We start from the raw sequence: 20,680 nt of genomic DNA, 5'->3' as shown, positions 1-20,680 counted from the left end.
GACCAAAACCAGCTCTCTGTGAAACACAGGAGGAGTTCAAAATATTGGCTAAATACAGTAAACTGAGTCTGAACATCGAGATGGAGTGATCAGAGTTTGAATAACAAGGGAGACTGTAAGAACTGAATCAATTTGTGGTAAAGAGTGATTCCTGAGTTTCAACTGTGAGAGACCAATTTGAATACTTGAATAATCCGAGTCCTGGATTTGGATCGTAGGGTTCACATATCGAAGAATGCGGTGCATATTTTTAAGGAAGATCTAGTGCATTTCTGCACTTGTGTCTGGAGGACTTAGATTATAGATTCACATGATCTCACTCACATGTGGAATCTAATGAACAAAATAAACTGATGAACAAAATAGATCCAGAGACACAGAAGCATGGAACAGAATGTCAAATCTCAGAGGAAAGACGGGGAAGGTGTGTGGGTGGGAAGAGATCAACCAAAGAACTTGTATGCATATAAGCATAACTAATGGACAATAGGGTGGTGAAGGCCTGGTGTGAGGGTGGGCTAAAAGGAGGGGGAAAAAGGGTACATATTTAATACTTTCAACATTAAAGACTTTTTTTTTTTAATCAATGCAACAGAAAAAAGTAAGTAAAAGTAGCTGATTTTATGAGGGCCAAGGCAGGTCACAGTCTGAGGGGGTCTCCAAATTAAGACTCTGATTGCAAAAGAGAAGCCTGGGGCCACCAGAGCAAGTAGGATTAACCTGTGATAAACTCGAGTGCTAATATCAATCACTGTGAGCCATATAAACCTAGGAATTGACAGCCATACATCCACTACTGATGTCCACAATCTCCTCCATCCCATACCCAAAGAAGAACCCCAATAAGGCATGCTCCCTTCATTCTGTTTTAATTCTACAAAGCCCATGGATTAAGGCTTCGGAACCTCAGGGTCTACTTCGGGACAAATGAAAATGTCATGGGCAGAGCAGAATGAAGGTCCATGAGGCCACTAAGAGCAGACAGAGCCAGGGCACGTTGCCAGATGAGATACTCACAGCTTGGCTCTCTGGGGCACCATCTTTCAACGAGGTTCTAGACGACTGTTGAGACCAAATTGAAGACTCTGAGAAGGTGCGGTGCCTCAGCTTGGGACTTCCTGAAACGGAAGCTTGTTCAGCCTCCTCATTTTCCTTCTTTAAAAGGGAACCAAAATCTACCCCGGATTTCAGGAACTCAGTGTAAGTCCCCTTTTGCACCATTTTACCCTAAAATAAAAATAAAGAACTTGAGATAAATCGATTTGCATTTGATAATAATAATCCGATGTAATACTAATCAAGAAATGTTAATTGGTCTTAAATTATGATTTTTGTAAGAAAATTATTGTTCAGTCTGGAATTCTGGTTAACAAACCTAGTTTAATTCAACGCGGAACTAAGCATTCTCTGCTAAACCCTGTGTTAGGTGCTAGGTGATATGAAGGAAATGGGGAATTGTGTGTTAAAAGTAGATATCACTGACATAACTACCATGGCCATTTAAGGAAGCCAAAAGTATAGATGTTGGTGGGAATATCAGAAATCTTTTTAGACGACATGGAAATTGAGGTAAGTCTCATGTAACAAGGAGACTTGAAAAGAACACAGTCAATTAGGGAGGATATTCCAGGAAAATACAACAACTTAAAATTGATGCACAACCTGGCCGGTTTGGCTCAGTGGATAGAGCATCCACCTGCAGACTGAGGGGTCCCGGGTTCGATTCTGGTCAAAGACATGTCTCCTCCCTGGCCCGGGTCCAGGTACGTGGAGGAGGCAACCAATCGATGTGTTTTTCTCACATGGATATTTCCCTCTGTCTTTCCCTGTCTCTTCCACTCTCTTTAAAAAAATCAATGGATAAATGTCCTCAGGTGAGGATTTAAAAAATTAAATAAATTATGGATTGGTAAAAAAATAAAAAATGATGCACAAGTGCTTCTTTTATATAGGTGAGAGTCACTCATCAAATCACTGCAAACCACAGTCATAGTGCCTGCCATGGGCCTCGCTGGTTCGAGCCCTGGACACAACCCATGAGCTGTATCTTCATGGTCTTTACTCTAAAATTGCCCCCCAAAACTCAGGAAGTTCAATATTCCATGTGTTAAAATAATTAAACACACAGTCCATTAGACTGGGATGGCCCTAATGCCTCAGTAGCCTACGCAAGGAACCCAAAACCTACCCCAAGATCGATGCACTCAAATCCGAGAAAACAAAACTGAAGAACAAGCACAAGCAGCCAGTTAGGCTTTCCCAAGTCAGTCAACTGCTCAAGTTACAGCCAATCAAGTAATATTTTTGAAGACTTGTGACACTCCCTGTCCTTACAAAGTTATATAAAAAATATGTAGATGTTTTCACTATTTTATCACCCTGTGGAATAAAACTCAGCTGATTTACTCAGCAGTAAACAAATACTGGGCAAAATCCCAGATGCAAAACAAATCAAAGGTCAGCCCTGGTTAAGGCAGATCAGAAGGAAAAAGGCCCAGCCCTCCTGGCGTCCCCCTCATTCCATCCCCCCAAGGTGGGCCATCAAGAAAAACCCAGTGAAGCCTTGGGAAACCATCTGATACCGCAGAATTAGAAAATTATTCATGAGTGTACTATGTTGCCGGGGGCCAAAGCATTACAAGCATTTGCATGAAAGTGCAAAAGAAACACCGGAAGGCCAATGGACCTTGACTCCAGCAGGGCTGAAATCGGCACTGTGTCTTGTTCCACTTGGGAGGCAAAATGCATACAACTCACTTAATGAAATTACCACTTTCTACTTAGTACCTGTGAGATGCTAGTGGTATAGACATAGCAATTTTACTCAGCAGCCAAGCACTGACAATTCCAAGAGGGGACTGGCGCGGGGCGAGGGGGCTAGCCAACCCCTCTGCTCTGACAGAGGGACCAAGTGAACAGTAAGGATGAACCCAACTCCTCCAGGGTGCTCACCAGTGGACAAATGTTTAGATAGTACTAATCTGGGCGTGATGTCCTCAAAGGAAGCAATAAGGGTACCCCCAAAACACCTGGGGACTAGCTTAACAGGCTATTCTCCTGCCCTGATTCTGTACTCACAATACTGCCAACACTGGGGTTATGAACCACACTAGTTTCACCCCTCTGCCCATGAACTTAATGGTTCTCAACTTGGAGAAATCTGAGCTCCTTATCCCTGGAGGAGTGGCAAAGAGTCAACACAGGGAACTGCCTTTTTATAATCGTCCTTAGGAAAGAAATTCCAAGGACCTGTTCAAACAGACAAGGGTTGACAATGGAGGTGCTGAGGCACGAATACCAGCAAGCCAAGGAGTGATGTGTTGACCACTAAGACTTAAAAATTCTCACTAACCTCCACCCCACCAAGCATGCTAGCTGTTTTGGGGGCCACCATTCATCCCACAACAGATACGTTCAAGTCCTAAACATGATACCTGTGTATGTGATCTCATTTGGAAATAGGGTCTTTGTAGATGTAATGAAGTTTATGTGAGGTGGTGTTAGAGTAGAGTGGGCCCGAAATGACTAATGTCTTTACAAAGAGAAAGAAGAGACTCAGACAGACACAGGGACAACACCACGTGACTATGGAGGCAGAGACTGCAAGCCAGAGACCACCAAGGATGGCCAGCAAAGCACCAGAAGCTGGAAGAGGCAGGAAGGACCACCCCCGCCCCCCGACCCCCGAGCCTTCAGTGACACCGTGGCCCTGCCAGCGCCTTGACTGTGAACTGTAGCCTCCAGGACAGTGAGATTAAATTTGTTTAAAGCTGCCCAGCTTGTGATATTTTGTGGTGGTGGCTCTAGAAACTGATACAACACTAGACTAAGCCCATCATTCCATCTTCTGAACTTTACTAAGACTTCTCATTGTTTCTGCTGGTGCCTCTCCAGTGAACATCAAGAGGGATCTTTTACAGTCACATATCAGACCACACACTCCTCTGCTCTGGACTCGCTCAGCCCATCTCCCTGCTCACTTGGCCTCAGCCACACCGGCCTTCCTGCTTGTTCCTCCTACGTCGGTTCCTTCCTCAGCACCCTGCCACTGGGCCCCTTGCCCAGATGCCCTGCCCTTAGTGACTACCTGAGTCAGCACCTACTCATGTCCCTTGAGACACCACCTCCTTGGGGAGGCAGTCATGATATACCCACCCACTATCACTTTCATCACATTTAACTCTCCCCAAAAGGCTGGAAGTCCCATGATGGCAGGGACTTACTTGTCTGACAGCTGCATGGGTTCCCACATGTATTAGGCATGCAGAAAATCCTGTGCAGTGAGACTAGCAACCAACTACACCAGGAGCATGGGTGTCTCAAACCAGGGGGTGCTCGGCTACCCAACCACACTTCCATCATTAATAGAAGAGACATTCTTTAGGGAATCTGCATATAATAATCAAATGGATACAAACATGTCTTCATATCTCTGATTTCCAAAGAACATACTTCAACTTAAATAGTCAAAGAGGAAAACAAAAAATTCTAAATGAAATAGCATCATCACCCTAAAACAGTTTTTATTTTATTTTATTTTATTTTATTTTATTTTATTTTATTTTATTTTATTTTATTTTACTTTTCTATTGATTTCAGAGAGGAAGTGAGAGGGAGAGATAGAGCCCACAAACCTGAGCATAGCGCCCTGAGCGGGAATCGAACCAGGGACCTCCTGGTTCTTAAGTCAAAGCTCAACCTCTGAACCACACCAGCCAGGCTAAACAGTTATAATTTAATAAGGGAGGCAGCAATTTTTATACTTTAGGGAATATGGCTTAGGATGTAATAGTGACATTTCTACGTGTCTTGGGATTCCTCCTCAAAGGCTGGGCAGAAGCTCTGAGAAGAAAGGGATGGAAAAGTGAGGAGGAAGAGCAAGTATACCAGAAATATAAGGACAGTGACCTACTGGGAGGCCCTGCCTTCAACATGCCTGAGAGTTAGCAAGCTCTCAGACTTCTAGAAATTACTTACATCTTTCAATATCAGAATCTGACTTGCAGCTTTTAGGTATTGCAACTGGTGAGTCACTAAGATTGTGATCTTCTCATGCAAGGTTTGACAAATACACCTACAAATGCAAGAGGTACAGTATGCAAAAACACATTAATGGGTACTCCAAATTGAAAAGCATATATTTTGAAAACATAAGGAGACAAAGACAACACAGTAGTCAAAGATCTGTGGTTTAAATACAAATACAAATCAATGAAACCAACTGGGTCCTCAAATTCACCAGCAGCAAACTTGAGTCTAACTCCACCAAGAAATTCTAAAAAGCAGTCCAGAGCAGGAGGTAGCTAATGCTAAATGTTGTTGTTTTTCCCCACCTAAAACTCAGATTAACAATTTATGTATTTCACACTGAAAAACAGTTGAGCAATACCAAGATTCCAAAACCTGAACTGAAATACTAATTATTTTATCCCTGTGTAGGGCCAGGAGAAAGAGGGATCTGTGTCATCTAAGAATGTGAACATTTCTCTTAGACGGTTTCCTGGTGAGTATTTATGATTTATGGTATACATATTAAGCAAATGAGAGAAGTCTTAGATTCTTGGTAACCTTTGCCAGAGTGCAAGTGTTAGAGACTTCTTCTTAAATAATATTAGAGAGAAAAATAAATGCAGCCTCGATGGGTCCCTACAATATTCCCAGTCCCATCTGGGAAGCACATCTTCTTTTGCTAGGACTGAAAACCTGCCGAATATGAAAATGAAAGAACAGAACTCAAGTGGCCCAAATCACAGCGAAAATTACCCTGTGGCTCAAAGGACACATAGATTCTTTTATGAAGAGCCATCTCAGTATTCAACATCGGAGTTGTTGTTTTTACAATAACCCCTCAAAGTGCTCCTACATTTAAATGCAGACCCCTTGGAACTCAGACCCAGCTGCATTCTACAATGTTCTAAAACCCCACCAGCCAAGCAGTAGTGATCACAGGCAGGGCTCTGGGCACACTTTGGTTATCCGAGTCACACACTGAGCAAATCTCAGGAACATGGCCACAACTCAACCTGCTGGACTAGGTCAAATCAAGAGTTCTGGAGGCACACGCAATGCAAAGAACCTTGATTGCCATTTCAGGTCTGAAGCAGGAAAGCTGAACTAAGCAGGCATCAATATGGGAGATCTGATTAGGACAGACCCGAAGAACTCTTGATGCAGGAGGTGGGGGTCTGGTGCATGGGGCTTTCTAAAATACAACAGGGGCTTTCTAAAACGATTGATATCATTTAATCTAAGGGTCCCCCTAACCTTCTGTATGCGACAGAATCCACTTAATGTTTACAACATATAGTTGTAAAAATCACAAACCTTAATAACCTTGGGTATATTGTCATGACTGAAGTAAACTGTTAGTGGCAAGTAAAAGTGTAATTCATTCACTTTTCATACAAAACCCTTCACATTCCTAAGCTTCAACACAACCGCCATCTTTCATAGCGTATTGTTCAATCCAATTTTCTAACTCATTGAGAACATTCTGCAGCTGCTGCTGAGTGATTTTCTAAATTGCATTCGTGCTCCCTGCCCTAAGTTTCTCTAAAACGCGTGGTTCTGATTAGCAAACAACAATTTTAACAAGCTTGCTTCTATCAAGAGTATATCCAAAGTCATTAAACCCGAGAGGTGTGAGAGGACTTTATAAATGCCTGTGTTTACAGAACTTAGGAGAGCGCTTGTGATAAGCACACTGATACTTAGCAGTTAAAAACCTCCTCCTGCCCGGCCAGCGTGGCTCAGTGGTTGATGTCGGCCTATGAACCAGGAAGCCAGGGTTCGATGCCCAGATAGGGCACTTGCCTGGGTTGCCGGCTCAGTCCCCAGTGTGGGGCATGCAGGAGGCAGCTGATCAATAATTCTCTCTCATCACTGATGTTTCTCTCTCCCTCTTCCTTCCTCTCTGAAATCAATTTACATAAAATAAAATTTGCCATTTTAACCATCGCCACCATCTATCTCGAGAACTTTTCACCACTCCAGTAACTAAGCACATTTTACAGACACACTCTGGTGTGTAAATGTTAAAGGACCGGCCGGCCCAGCAGCCCAGGCTTAGTGGATGACCTCAAATCCCAGTTCCTCGTGCCCAGGCCCAGAGCTGTCTCACACTGTCTCTCTCTCACACTGCTGACTCTGCTCGAACCCCTTTACTTCACCAACTAGGGCCTGTTTTGAACGAAATGTGTCATTTCCCCACATCTACCCCCAAATTCTCACACCGATGCCTTCACCCCCTGTACCTAAGAATTTGGTGATAGGACCTTTAAAGTAGTGACTAAGTTAAGATGAGGACGTGAGGGTGGGCTCTGATCCAGTATGGCTGGTTTCTTTAGAAGAGCAGGTGAGGACATGAGAAGAGTGACCTTGGGGGGTGCAGGTGGACAGAGGAAAGAACACGAGGACAGAGCAGGAAGACGGCCATCCACAAGCCAAGGAGAGAGGCCTCAGAAGAAACCAACCCTGCCAACACCTTGATCTTGGACCTCCAGAACTATGAGAAAATAAGTTTATGTTGTTTGAGCCCTCCAGCCTGTGATTCTTTGCTACAGCAGCCAAATGTGTGTGCCCTCCAAAAATTCATACATTGAAACCTAATCCCTACTGTTATGGTATCGGAGGTGGGGCCTTTGGGAGGTGATTAGGTCATGAGGGTGGAGCCCTCAAGAATGGGATTAGTGCCCTTAGAGAGGCGAGGAGAGAGAGCTGCCTTTCCCCTTCCACCATGTGAGGACACAGCAAGGTGAGGAACCAAGCAGTGGGCTGTCACCAGACAACAAATCTGCCTTGATCTTAGACTTTGCAGCCCCCAGAATTTAGACAAATAAATTTCTATCACTTATAAGCCATCCAGTCAATGGTACTGTTACAGCAGCCTGAACAGACACAGTCCTAACAAACTAATACAGGACCTTACAGCAAGCATTTCCAAAGAGCTTTCCCTCTGCTGCACAGGCTGCACCCTCCAGTGAGGACATGCCTGCTGTTCCTTTCATAGGCCCTGCTTCTTCCGGCCTCTACATCTCTGACTCTACTGTTCCTTTTAGCAAAAGGAACTGAATTCTAGATTCAGTCTCCACACACCCTTCCCAGCCTGCAGGACCACAGGAACTTCCCACCAAGGCCAGTGCATAGTGAGTTTTCCAATCTAAGCTACCCCCTTCTACTTCCTTATAGCGTGTGTTACCCTTTATCAAAGCCCTTTAAGTCCTGAGGGTGAATTTTTCCCAGGCATTTGTCTTGACAAACTGCAAGTAGAGACAAATTCCTTAGGGCAGTGGTGGGCAAACTCATTAGTCAACAAAGCCAAATATCAACAGTACAATGATTGAAATTTCTTTTGAGAGCCAAATTTTTTTAAACTTAAACTTCTTCTAACGCCACTTCTTCAAAAGAGACTCGCCCAGGCCGTGGTATTTTGTGGAAGAGCCACACTCAAGGGGCCAAAGAGCCGCATGTGGCTCGCGAGCCGCAGTTTGCCGACCACGGCCTTAGGGGCCAAAACAAAATCTAAACTTCTTGTTCTCCTTTCTTCTGTCCAGTAAGGACCCTTCCCCTCTCTAGCTTATGTACTCCTTTGTAAACTAAAGATGTTTTGTGCATCTTTAAAAGACTCTATCTCAGTGCACACAGTAGGGCTTCAATAAGTGCAACTGAAACGGCTCCTTGGCTTTAAGAAGGTAAATAGCGGCAAGGTAACTATGGTGGAGATGTGGAGGCTGCTTTAGTAAAAGCAAGTTCACAATGCTTTCGAAAAGGCCAGCCTAAAGTGCACGGGGAACATCAGTCAGCACACATTGGGTTATGGTATACAAAAAAGAGAGTCAGATTGCTCTAGCTCAGTGGCTCAGCAGCTAAGCAAAAGCCCATAGGAAACACATTCCAGAAACACAAAGTGAGAGGCAGGAATTAAGCCAGATTCTAGATTCCTACTTTCAAATTCAATTTAACCCTACATTTGTGGGTATTCCAACCTACAGAATATGCATAAGCCAACAAGGTCTTTCTGTGGAAGAGCGGTGTTGCTACTGAAAATGTCCCTTTTAATATGCCAAAAACAATGATGGAGGAAAAGAACTGGCAACCAAGTACCAGGTCACTGAGTCCCACCTTAGATTTAAAATCTGTACATCATCTTTCTTATTCTGGGGTCCAGATCCATCAACAGTATCTTGGTTAAAAACCACAAGTGTATGTGGGGGCATGGGGAAGGGGGGGACAACTTGCCAAATTTGCCATTTATTTCTTGACTCCCTAAAGCATGTACTCCACTCGCCTCCACACACTGTAAGCACCTTCTGTCTTTTCACATCTTGACCTCACGTGTTTGTGCAACTGTTCTCCAAAATGGACCTTCTTCAGAGGGAGGGGAGGGGATGGGTAAGGGACATCAAAGCAGAACGCACAGGATCTTCTGAGGCACGGGGTGCTTGGAAAGCAGAAATGACATAAAACATGAGGAAACTCACTGCTGGAACAAGTGCCTGCCGACTTCTGCATCCACGGCGCTGAGGGGATCGTCCAGGAGGTAGATGTCTGCATCATGATACACGGCTCTAGAAAGCGAAAGAGATATCAATCAGCGAGACAATCCACGTTCCCTGGACCTCATCTCTGAATCACAACAGTGCTCAACGATTCAGATGATGCTCATTCCAAAGCCAAGGAAATGGTCCAGGACAAGCGCCTCACTAAGCGCCGACACGCAGTGAGGGGGTCTGCGCGGTAGCCATCCCCAGAAGCAGCCTAAGAGGCACGTGCAGAATGACCACCAAAACGGATTTACCTTGCGAGGCTAACCCGGGCCTTCTGCCCTCCGCTGAGCGTGGCTCCCCGATCTCCTATCACAGTTAGGTCCCCGTCCTCCAAAAGCTCAAAATCCTACATAGAAAGGGGGGGGGGGGGAGGAGAGAGAGAGAGAGAGAGACTTAAAATGTGTTCTCCCACTATCATCCCAAACTTTCAGCATTAGTTCCTCATACATGAATTTGAGCAACGGCAATGGATATATTTCAAAGTAACTAAATTGTAACCTTCAACCTCTCAGAACATTGTGTTTGCCTTCATCCTGTAGTTTTTCAGTGTTTATGCATTTAACCATTTTAACAGATATTTGTTGAGCATCGACTATATGTCAGACATTGTATGGGCACAATGAATTCCGCGCAGGGAAGAAAATAATCTCTTGTTTCCAAACTGAGAAACTGACATCAACAATTAACATGAGTGCAAGTAGTAAGTACTAAGAAGAAAAAGGGTACTCTGCTGAGAGGGACAGAGAGTGAAGGAGGGAAAGTGATCTTGGATGAGGTTGGGAGGGCTCTGATCAGAAGGGTAGGTAGATACCTATCAGAGGGCAGAACGAGCCTGCACAGATGCACATGCAAGGTGTTCAGAGACTAGCAAAGACGCCAGGAGCAGAGTAAGTAAAGAATTGGGGGAAGTGGGGGGAGCGGCACAGAGACATAAGCATGGGAGGGGTGGGCATGATTTCACTTCAAGTGAAATGGGAAGGGAGTATGGGAAAGGACTGACATGATTTGTGTTAGGTTTGTTTGTTTGTTTGTTTGTTTGTTTGTTTGTTTGTTTGGAAAGGGAGAGAAAGGGAAGCTTCCCGGGGAGGAGGCAGCCAATGGATGTTCCGCTCTCACATTGATGTTTCTGCCTCCTGCCCGGGATCAAACCCACAACCCAGGCATGTGCCCTGACAGGGAATCAAACTGGCCACCTCTTGGTGGATGGGCTGGCGCTCAACCAACTGGGCCACACCGGCCAAGGCTTTATTAGGTTTTTTTAAAAAAAATCACTCCTGCCTCTTTGTGGGAAACAGACTGCCAGTAAAGGGGCAGGGAAAAGGCATGATACAGGTTGAGGCTACTGCAATAATCTAGGTGAGAGATGACAGAGGCAGGAACCAAAGTGGGAACAGTGAAAATGAAGAGAAATTGCCATGTTCTGAACAAATTTCAAAGGTAGAGCCTCTAAGATATGCTGGTGGAATGGGTATAGGTTGCAAAATAAAGAACTGAAGGAAAGAGGAAGAGGAAGAACAGGAAGGCGGGTTTAGGGGATAACGATTTCGGTTATGGGAAAGCTGAGATACCCATTGGTGATGACAGGCTGCGGCTGAATATGCAAGCGCTGGCGTCTGTGCTGGAGATCCACATGTGAGAGCTGGAGCACACACGTGGCTTGCAGAGGCACAGGACTTATGTTATCAAGAAGCAAGTGTGTCTTAACTGGCCATCTTGCTGCTCTCGGTCTCAGCTTCCCACTTTCAGAGAAAGGATGACACCTGACCCGTGTCTTCACAGTGATATTTAAGGCACAGTGAGAGAGTGACAGACAAGATCTGTATGAGAAATAAAAGCAGAAAGAGCAGTCTAGGCAGAAAAAAAACGAAGTATGTTCCAGGAACAGTAAGCAGATCATTTGGACTAAGTAGATACGTGTTCCAAGCAAAACAGGAAAAATTCAAAGCTAAGAAAAACAAGAAGTTTTGATTTGAGAATCTGGGGAACCTATCAAAAGTTATATTTCAGTAGTATTTAAAAAATGGACAAACCATATTACCTAGAAAAAAAAAAGATGAAAAGAACATCCTCAAAATGACAGGATAACAATCAGATCTAAATTACATATTATATTTGTAGAGGGCCGCCTGGGAAGGCACATGGGCATTTCTTTAAATTGTTGTCAGCTGAGTCCGAGACGACTGGCAGAGCCGTGTCTGGGATACACATTTCCCCAAGATGGGGACAGTGTTGTCAGCATGGCCTTCATATCAGCCCAGGTGTCGGCAGGGGCGGGTCTAGATATGTAAATCCAGTCAAACACCAGGAATGCTAGGGCCTACTTAAGAATGCAAATAAGCTCCTTTGATCCTAAGTTTTGGTGTTACTTCCTGGTATTTGATGATATAAAATAAATGTGCTGGTGGACTCAGTCGTCATCGTCCTGCCTCTCCATCAGAGAGGATGGCGTCCCACCTGGCTCCCAGCTTTAGAAATCTATTTCTGCGTCTTGCTTTCTTTCTTGCTTTCATTTCTCAATCCCTGGCCGCCTCCACTTAGAACCGGTTCGTTCATCTTTCTTTCCGTGCTGGACACGGAAAAGGGAGATCCCCGCCGCATCTGGCCCCCGCAATATTAGAAAATGTTCATTAGATTACCCATAACTATCACTAGACAGACCGTGGCATCAACAAGCCAAGGCTGGGGGGAGTTTATTAGTTCTCTACTAAACCTCTCAGGCACAGACCTGGACACAGCAGTACCTTTCCGCAAGTGCAGCCTTCATCCCTTTGTCTCCACTTTGGACAATTTGGGGGAGTAAGCAAGTGGCACGTTGGGATCTCCATGATAAACAAGTCCTTTTTCTCCCTAAGTCTCATGTCCTCTCCTACAGAATGTGCTGCAGAAACCAGAATTGCTAAACTCAAGGATGCTGTGAGAATCGAGAGTAAGTGTACGAACAGCCTCTACAAATGGAAAAAGATGCATGAGTTCATTTTCGCTATTGGTAACTGACACATCTCAAACCAACAGTGGGAACTCATTCCCATTCCGATTCCGTGTGAGTCGTAATATGCAAAGCACACCGCCAAGAGAAGAGAAAAAGAGCATCAGCATCGTAACCCCTTCCCTGACAGCCCGCAGACACACCTGCATGCTCAGCGCTCACTTGGACTACATCAAAGGCAAGAGGGCAATGGCTCGATCGTGAAAGTTCATTATCATTTCATATTATTTCCTTGTTGAGCTAAGAGGTTAGTACCATCTCTTGCTCTGCTTTTCATAAAAAAACAATGAGCCACTTTCAGACAGGGTCCCGGCCTTCTGGGAAAACACACACACCACAGTTTACTTGGCCTGTTTCACTGTTGACAACCCTTGCAAAGTGTTCTTCGTTTTCATGCCTTGATTTCACACTGTTCTGCTTTCCTGAAGAGCACCAGGATGTGGCACAGCAATCGCAGCCTTTTTCTAGAAGGAGCTCTTAACACCCACTCTTTTGACTTACCACAGTTAGGACCTAAGAAATGGGCTCTCACCGAGCCTGGTAGAAGCACTTGGAGTGTGTTTGCTGACTCTGCAAACTATTTTATAGACAAGCCTCAGATGGGAAAAACATTTCAAAGGATTTGAAGGAACACCCGAGTCAAACAAATTTCCTAGCCATGATGGACTAGATGATTTGGTTAGAGCAGCGGTTTTCAACTGGTGTGCCACAAGAATTTTTAACACATTCAATACCTGACTAGTTAGTAAGAGGCACTGCACTGACCTCTTTTCCCTTAGCCCATCAAATAAAAAATTAAGAAAATGACAAGAGCCAACATAACATAGCTATCCAGATTGCATGAATCAAAATTACACCTATTTTTTTTGTCAGATTGGCAAAAAATATAGTATATTTTTTGGTGTGCCACAGAATTGTATCGATTACTTTATGTGTGCCGTGAGATGAAAAAAGGTTGAAAACCGCTGGGTTAGAGGGAAAAGCTATAGTTGACCATATATTACGATTCCTCCCAATGACAGGAAAGTTTTCTTATGTGAATTTAACAAATTATTTCATTTACAGTGATTTTCACTGAAAATCAGACACACAAACCAGGAAAAATAAATAGAAAACAGCTACGGTGGTTTGATACCATAGGATCAGAAACACGTCTGGTGTCTTTTAGTAATGGTAGAAACTTACAGGAGAAATATCACTGAGCAGACCGCTGGGACGGTTATGAGGCCAGAGCGAGTGCCTGGCCTTGGAGAGCGGGCTCCAGGCCAAAGAGCAGGCGTCGATGGGTCCGCTGAGCCTTTGTTCATAGCCTCTCCTCCATCGGGAATTGCCCTTCCCATCTTTCCAGGCCCAGCTCAAACTCTCTTCCACGAAACCATCCCTGCGTTTCCCCAGTGGGAAAGTCATCTCGCTGTCTACTGGGTTCCTAAGACTTTGTCTATATTTCTCGCGAAGGACCCATCTTATTCTGCTTCATATTTTGTATGCATGTATACGGCTTCTCTCCCCATTAGTCAGCTCCTGGACGGTAAGGTCTAGGTGCCAAGCACTGTTCTGGATGCTGTATATTGCCTATCTCTAATCCTCACAAGCTGCATACACAGCACGGACAGTCAGGCCTCCGTATCTGTGGGTTTCATATCTGCAGACTGAACCAATCCTGGATGGTTAACAGAATTTTTCAAACATGGCTGAGAATCCACGGATGTGGAGGGCCAACTGTACTCAGTGTTCCCCGCCATTTTATATATGTGGGACTTGAGCATCGTGGAGTTTTGTATCAGCTGGGGGGTCCTGGAACCAATCCCCCGCCCCTTCCCGATACTAAGGGGCAACTGTGTTAAGCCCCATTTCATAGACAAGGAAACTGAGACAAAGTGTGGTGCCTAATTGGTCTGAGGACTGTCAGCTGTTAAATGGAACAGCTGAAACCTGAACCAAGCTCATCTCAATTCATAGACTTTTGCTCTTTCTTTCCCAACATGCTGCCCCCAGTGGTTACAGAAAAACATATTTGAAATGAAGGCAACACTAAAATAGCTCAATAACTAAGTATCAATAAACTTAGTCTCCATATTTACATTAGCCTCATGTATCCCTTTTGTACTCATGCTTTTTTAATAAAAATATTTTTATTATTGATTTCAGAGAGGAAAGGAAAGGGAGAGTTAAAAACATCAATGATGAGAAAGAACGATTGATCGGCTGCCTCCTGCACACCCCACAGTGATGAATGAGCCCGCAACCTGGGCATGTGCCCTGACCGCGAAGCGAACCTGTAACCTCCTGGTTCATAGGTCAACGCTCAACCTTTGTGCGCCGCCTGACGTACAGAAGAATCACTGTGCAGCACCCCCTGCAGGGGCCGCCTTCCCACCGGAGTCTGTGTGCCACACAGCCACCCTGAGGGTGTCTACCCCATTGCTGCTCCAGTCATCCCTTGTGGCTGTAACAAAGGCATGGCCCCTAGAAAAAATGGTGAATGATAGCCACTGTCCCAACACCTGGTCTTCTCCAAAGATGCTCAAACATTGGGGGGAAGGGTGCAGAGAGATGGCTTAACCTATGACCAGAAAGGCAATGTCCTGCAAAGAAAGAGCCAGACACTGACCTACGAGTCTGGGCATCACGAATTGAACTTGACTGAGGTAAAGAGAAAATGTCCAAGGTCTGTTTATTCCACATCCCACCTTCATCAACCACCCAATTCTAAAACAGTGCTTCCTCACATACTTTCCCAATGAGGAGGCAGCGAGGCTCTGTGGGAAAGCACAGAACCCGGCCATGCGGAAACGGACCTGAACCTGCGCTGCAAATGGTTAGGTGAGTCGTTTCATCTCTCTAAGCCGCAGGTTTACCAACTAAAAAATGAGGGTGGGAACATCAAAGACACAGGTAACATATTAAATACTCTGAAGGACTCATACACCTGTGTGTACACATGGGAGAGACAGAAATGATTAGCATGTGTGGACTCAACAAATGGGAGCTATTATTATTACTGCTTTACATTTGTTTTTCCTTTTTTCTTGTACAGGCTATATACTGTTTAATAAAAGTCTAGCTCATGATGCTAACTTGATGTCACTTCTAAACACAACATAATCGCTTACTAACAATAACCCAGGAAAAGGACACAAAAGCCAATGAGGCACGCAATTACGTTTCAGCCACATTGTCATAAAATGCTACTCACCTGATAGAATCTGTGAAGTTCAAGCCATTGTTCAAGCAAAATTACTATTTCCTCCCGGAGCCCGTTGGGGGCCTTCCATGCTGGACCTTGGACCACCCGGCCCTGCCGTTCCTCACAGCATAAAAGAATAGTCGGGTGTCCAGAGAGCACAGAGCAGACCCCAGGAGAGCCCTTGAAAACTACTATTCACTGATTTTTATAGCCCAAAGCGAGTTAGACGGTATTTACCAGAATCTTTCTTTGTCTTTTTGCTAAATTATATTCTCCTGTCAGGTAAGTTCAGTTTTCATCATGCGATCACTAATTTTATTTAAATCTCAATGTACAATTATTATACATTTCATCCTGCCCTTTGCGGTGAAGCTCAATGTCATTTCTGGAAACAACCTCTCCCCCAGTGAAACGATGCAGTATTAAAAGGAAATTTTAAATCCTTCTGCTTTCTTTAACGAAGCGAAGAGGAAACCCTATAGAATGTATGGGACCTAGGAGAGGAATCAACCCAGTGCAAAGGGGCACACAGGGACAACCCATGCGCAGTCTGGGGCAGATCCCATGCGCAGTCTGGGGCAGACCCCATGTGGAATCTGGTTCAGACCAACGTTTAACAAGATTTCTCACTGAGACAAGAAAATGCAAATACTGAGTAGAACATTGATGATATTTATGAATGCGAGCCACTTTTTTTGGTGTGATAACGTGATGCTGTTTTTTCAAAGGCTCTCTTATATTTTAGAGATAACTAATGAAATGCAAGTGTCCCAAAACAATGTATGTACACTTTAGCAGCTCATAGCTCGATTTTGAAAATGAAATGTATTTTAATAAACATTGTCTTTATAATTATTCAACGTGTGTGTATGCCTTTTTTGGGGGGACACCCTATGTTTACAGCTGAACTAATATGAGGTGGAGGGTCTGCTGCAGATGATTTGGGTTGGGGTGGGGCTAGCAGTAGAGATGAAACAAGACTGGTGAGCAGCTAACCGTGACGGAAGCCAGGGAATGGGAACAGGAGGATTCTTACACTATTCCCTCTACTTTTGCAAATTTTACACGTGTCCACTTAAAAAATATTAAAAGTGAATAAAACTTCACAAAACCAAAGGAAAAAAAGCATTCTGTGAATGTCATTATCAGACCAGGACTAAGACAGTAGCATATGTGCATATGTCTTTACCCTGAAGACCAGCTAAAAGTATTAAATAGCATTCAAATATCTTTCGTATGAAAAAACAAAACTTGTAGATTAAACCAACACTAGTATTATTATTTGGAATTCAAAGTAGATGCGGCTCAAGTGTCACGACTCACCTTTTTCAAAGCACAAGCCTTTACTACTTTTTCATATCGTTCCTTTTCATATTTCTTCCCAAATAAAATATTACTCCTCACAGTTCCTGGAAACACCCAGGGCTGCTGAGCAACATATGCGACCTTTCCATTCACAGTGACCAGCCCCTGGCTCGGGGGCAGTTCCCGCAGCACAGCAGCTAACAGCGAAGACTGAAAGAGATGGCAAACAAAGCGTTACAGGCAACACTCAGACAGACATGCTGCTGCAGGACAGCCTCCCTGGGGTTTCATCAACCTTACAGCCCTGATAGTGAAAACAGGACAAAGTAAAACCCTGGAAGCTGCAATGAAAAAATGTAAAATACCACTATTGGTCCGTATAAATTAATGGCTGATACGTGCTATTAATAAAATAAGAGTAGAACAAACTCGCTCTGCCCAAAACTTTTCCCCCAAATGAAATGCTCTACTCTCAACAAAGACTAGTTAAGGATGTTTAACTTTCTTAACTAACAGAGTGACCTGGTATGATACATTTCATAGGCCTGTTTACTGCAGTTGTCCCAGCAACCAGGTAGCCTTTACTTCACAAAGACTTGTTCCTGCAAAGCTATGTGTACCTAATACATGCAATGCACCAGAAAAGATTATTTAAAGAACTCTGAAGAGAGTCATGTTTCTGAAGAACAAAAACACATCATAAGAGAAATAACCCCCCTGTCCTTTTTACAGCCTATGTTTAGATTTCTGTATGTTGTTGTTTCAGAACACACAAGACTAAATATACACGCACATTTCCTTCAATAGCATACAGACGCGACTTCTGTAAGGTCTGCCCTGACAAAAAGAGGTCCCATTTTCTCAATCATTCCAGCCTGAACAGCTGTCACTTAAGTGATTTCCTTCACCGAGGTGGCCAACTTCCAGACAGGCAGTTCCCAACTGTGCCACTTGAATGGCCAAGGAGAAAAACATAATGTGCTGTGTCCAGATTTATTGTTCCATGCAACCTTCTTGCAAAATGAACATTCCACGGAACACACTTTGAGAAAGGCCACTCTAGGTATACCCAACTCACACTGTGTTACAGATGGCTTTGGGCTCCACCCTGAGATTTTAACATGGGATGTGGCATTGCATCGAGCTGCCCAAAGACCTTACAGTAACTCACCTTTCCTGCTCCCACAGGTCCAACCACAGCTAACAATTCACCGGGTCTGACAGTGAAGGAAAGGTCTTTTAGGGTTGGGGTTTCTGATACCTACAAACAAAAGTTTACAAAAAAAGTGTCCATTTCAATAAAGTAAGACACATCAAATAGTTGAGGAAATAATATAATAGTCATTGATACGCGCAGATAACCCACATCTTTCACCTTCCTAACGCCTTTAGAAAGGCCTCTTCTTTTAACATAGCTCCTTAAGGACACTGCTCTGGACACAGAATGTAAGTAGAAAAGACAAAGCACCTTCTCCAAATGAAAACTTCTTGATGCGCACTATCTTATTAAAAAGAATATACTTCAACATTCAGTGTGAGAGGTTTTCATCATGTACAAGTTGTCATAACCCTTGGTTTTACACTTATTTCATTCATCTCCACAAGGTGGCAGCATAAGTTCATGGCATGCCTATACTTCACTAATAAACAATTTGAAATCGCCACTAATCTCTCCATCCTCATTTGATGAAGACCAACTCCATGCATTTCATGAATGAAATGCCAGTCAGTGAGACCTTCCCTCACCTACCTGTCGGGCTGTCTAGTGCAGTGGTCGGCAAACTCATTAGTCAACAGAGCCAAATATCAACAGTACAACGATTGAAATTTCTTTTGAGAGCCAAATTTTTAAAACTTACAACTATATAGGTAGGTACATTGTTATTAACTTAATTAGGGTACTCCTAAGCTGGCCTTTGCTAAAAACTCAAGGGGCCAAAGAGCCGCATGTGGCTCGCGAGCCACAGTTTGCCAACCACTGGTCTAGTGGAACTGGTTAGTCTTTCTCCTACTTGTGCTTCATCTTACCTCGGCTTCTCTCCAAACTCCCCAATGTCTGAGTCCATCCCCCACCCAGGGGCGCTTTCATTTGTTACACTCCCTAACTACCTCCTAGCATGGCGCATAATCCATTCACAGGCAATGCCAACACAATAGAACAGGGTGATCTGTACTACAATGCAAGATGCAAAAAAGTCTGAGAACATAACATGTTAAGGTTCTTGAAAGAATAGAATAGCTCATTTCACAATGTAGCATAGTTTGGTACAAAAGAAATTTTGGTCATGGATCATAGAAAGGGGGTGTTAGCTACCTCAATGCATTCAATAGAGTACATCTCTATAATGAGTGTTAATGGTGCTTTCTACAAATGCTTAACAATGTATTATGGTGAGGAATACACAGCAGGAGGTAAATCTACTGTATGAAGGCAGGGCAGGTTAGGTGAGGCAACTTGTGTGAGCTTCCATGTGCAAAGTGCAATGAGGTGGTTTTATGTATTAGGGATTTATTTTGCTGGAAATGGCAGACACTAAATTAGAAGCAGGTGACCACGAGGCAGGTGGCACAGGCACGAAAACACAGTCTATGGAGTCTGGACCCCTGACCACTGGAGAAGGGAGAGCCGGCATGGGGGTGGGAAGGAGTGGCGGCCACTCGGGCACCTGTTTGCTCCGGGCTCCATTTCTATGATCGGGCTGCCAGCTTCCTGAGAACTGCCATCAACTCCAGCTCAGCCCTTGGAGAGCACAGTCCGAGGCCAGGAGGCAGGAGCGAGAGAAACTGGTACCTCCATCTGCTTCCAGCACCCTTACCACGACAGTCACCTCATCTCCGCAGGGCCAGCACCAGTACCACAGCCCTTCACATTGTAGTCCCTACGACTGTGGGTTCTGCTCAAAACTGATGACCCTCTGGTCAATGTCACCTCCTCCCTGAGTTCCTATAGCCCCAGCGATGGAATCTGGTTTCGCTTCTTGCGGTTGCTCATCTCTGGGTCACCTCCCCTGCCACCTATGTAACTAATTCCATGCCTGAAATTCCCTCTCCTGTGGTGTGGGTTCTGTTTTCCTGACTAATCCAGAAGGATGTGCACAGGGGACCACGGAACCAGGGAGAGAAGCGTTTCAGTTTTTTGAAACTGAGTGTGCAAGTTTTGAGAACTTCTTGAGCGTGGTCCCTGGCTTGTTTTTCTTTCCCCATTTGCCTAGATGTCATGTATAAACCAAGCATTGGGGAAATCCTGGTGATCCTGCCAGCTCAACCTGTCAGCTTGCCACCCAGTGAAACCCTTAGACTGGGACTCACTGAGCTTACTGTGCCCGCCTGCTGCCTCCTCCCTGCTCTCGCTGCCACCAAAGTAGCCGGCACCATCCAGATGCTGCGACTAGGAGAGCCCCCCTGTCTACCCCACAACAAAGATGCAAATCGTGGCTTCATTCAACATGTCATAACATGGTCTGCTAACAATCGAGGTTAAAAATGGACACTCTAATCCTGTAAATTCGAACATTACAAACTTACATATTTTAGGTTCAAAATGTGCTAATACCTTGAAAGTTCTCTTAAAAAGGAGATAAAGAGCAACGTGTCAAATGCCTTAGGCTGATTTTATACTTCGTCTCCGTTCAATGCAAACCTTGTTCCTGATTTTAA

The 20,680-nt window shown here is 44.3% G+C and overlaps 1 protein-coding gene across 3 annotated transcripts in view; it reads right to left on the bottom strand.

Moving 5' to 3' along the window:
* ABCC4 (ATP binding cassette subfamily C member 4 (PEL blood group)) overlaps positions 1–20,680 on the bottom strand; it is a 229,762-nt gene that overhangs the window by 124,805 nt on the left and 84,277 nt on the right. For all 3 annotated transcript variants that reach the window (XM_079778944.1, XM_079778943.1, XM_079778945.1), the window contains exons 10-15: positions 18,195–18,284; positions 17,042–17,233; positions 9,797–9,891; positions 9,480–9,566; positions 4,978–5,074; positions 1,018–1,227 (exon numbers count right to left, since the gene is read on the bottom strand). In XM_079778944.1, the coding sequence (XP_079635070.1) occupies positions 1,018–1,227; positions 4,978–5,074; positions 9,480–9,566; positions 9,797–9,891; positions 17,042–17,233; positions 18,195–18,284 (771 nt within the window). The remainder of the gene's footprint in view (positions 1–1,017; positions 1,228–4,977; positions 5,075–9,479; positions 9,567–9,796; positions 9,892–17,041; positions 17,234–18,194; positions 18,285–20,680) is intronic.

This window comes from Cnephaeus nilssonii (assembly GCF_951640355.1).
Source record: "Cnephaeus nilssonii genome assembly, chromosome: 8".
NCBI lineage: Eukaryota > Metazoa > Chordata > Mammalia > Chiroptera > Vespertilionidae > Cnephaeus > Cnephaeus nilssonii.
This window is presented reverse-complemented; position numbering and strand designations above follow the sequence as displayed.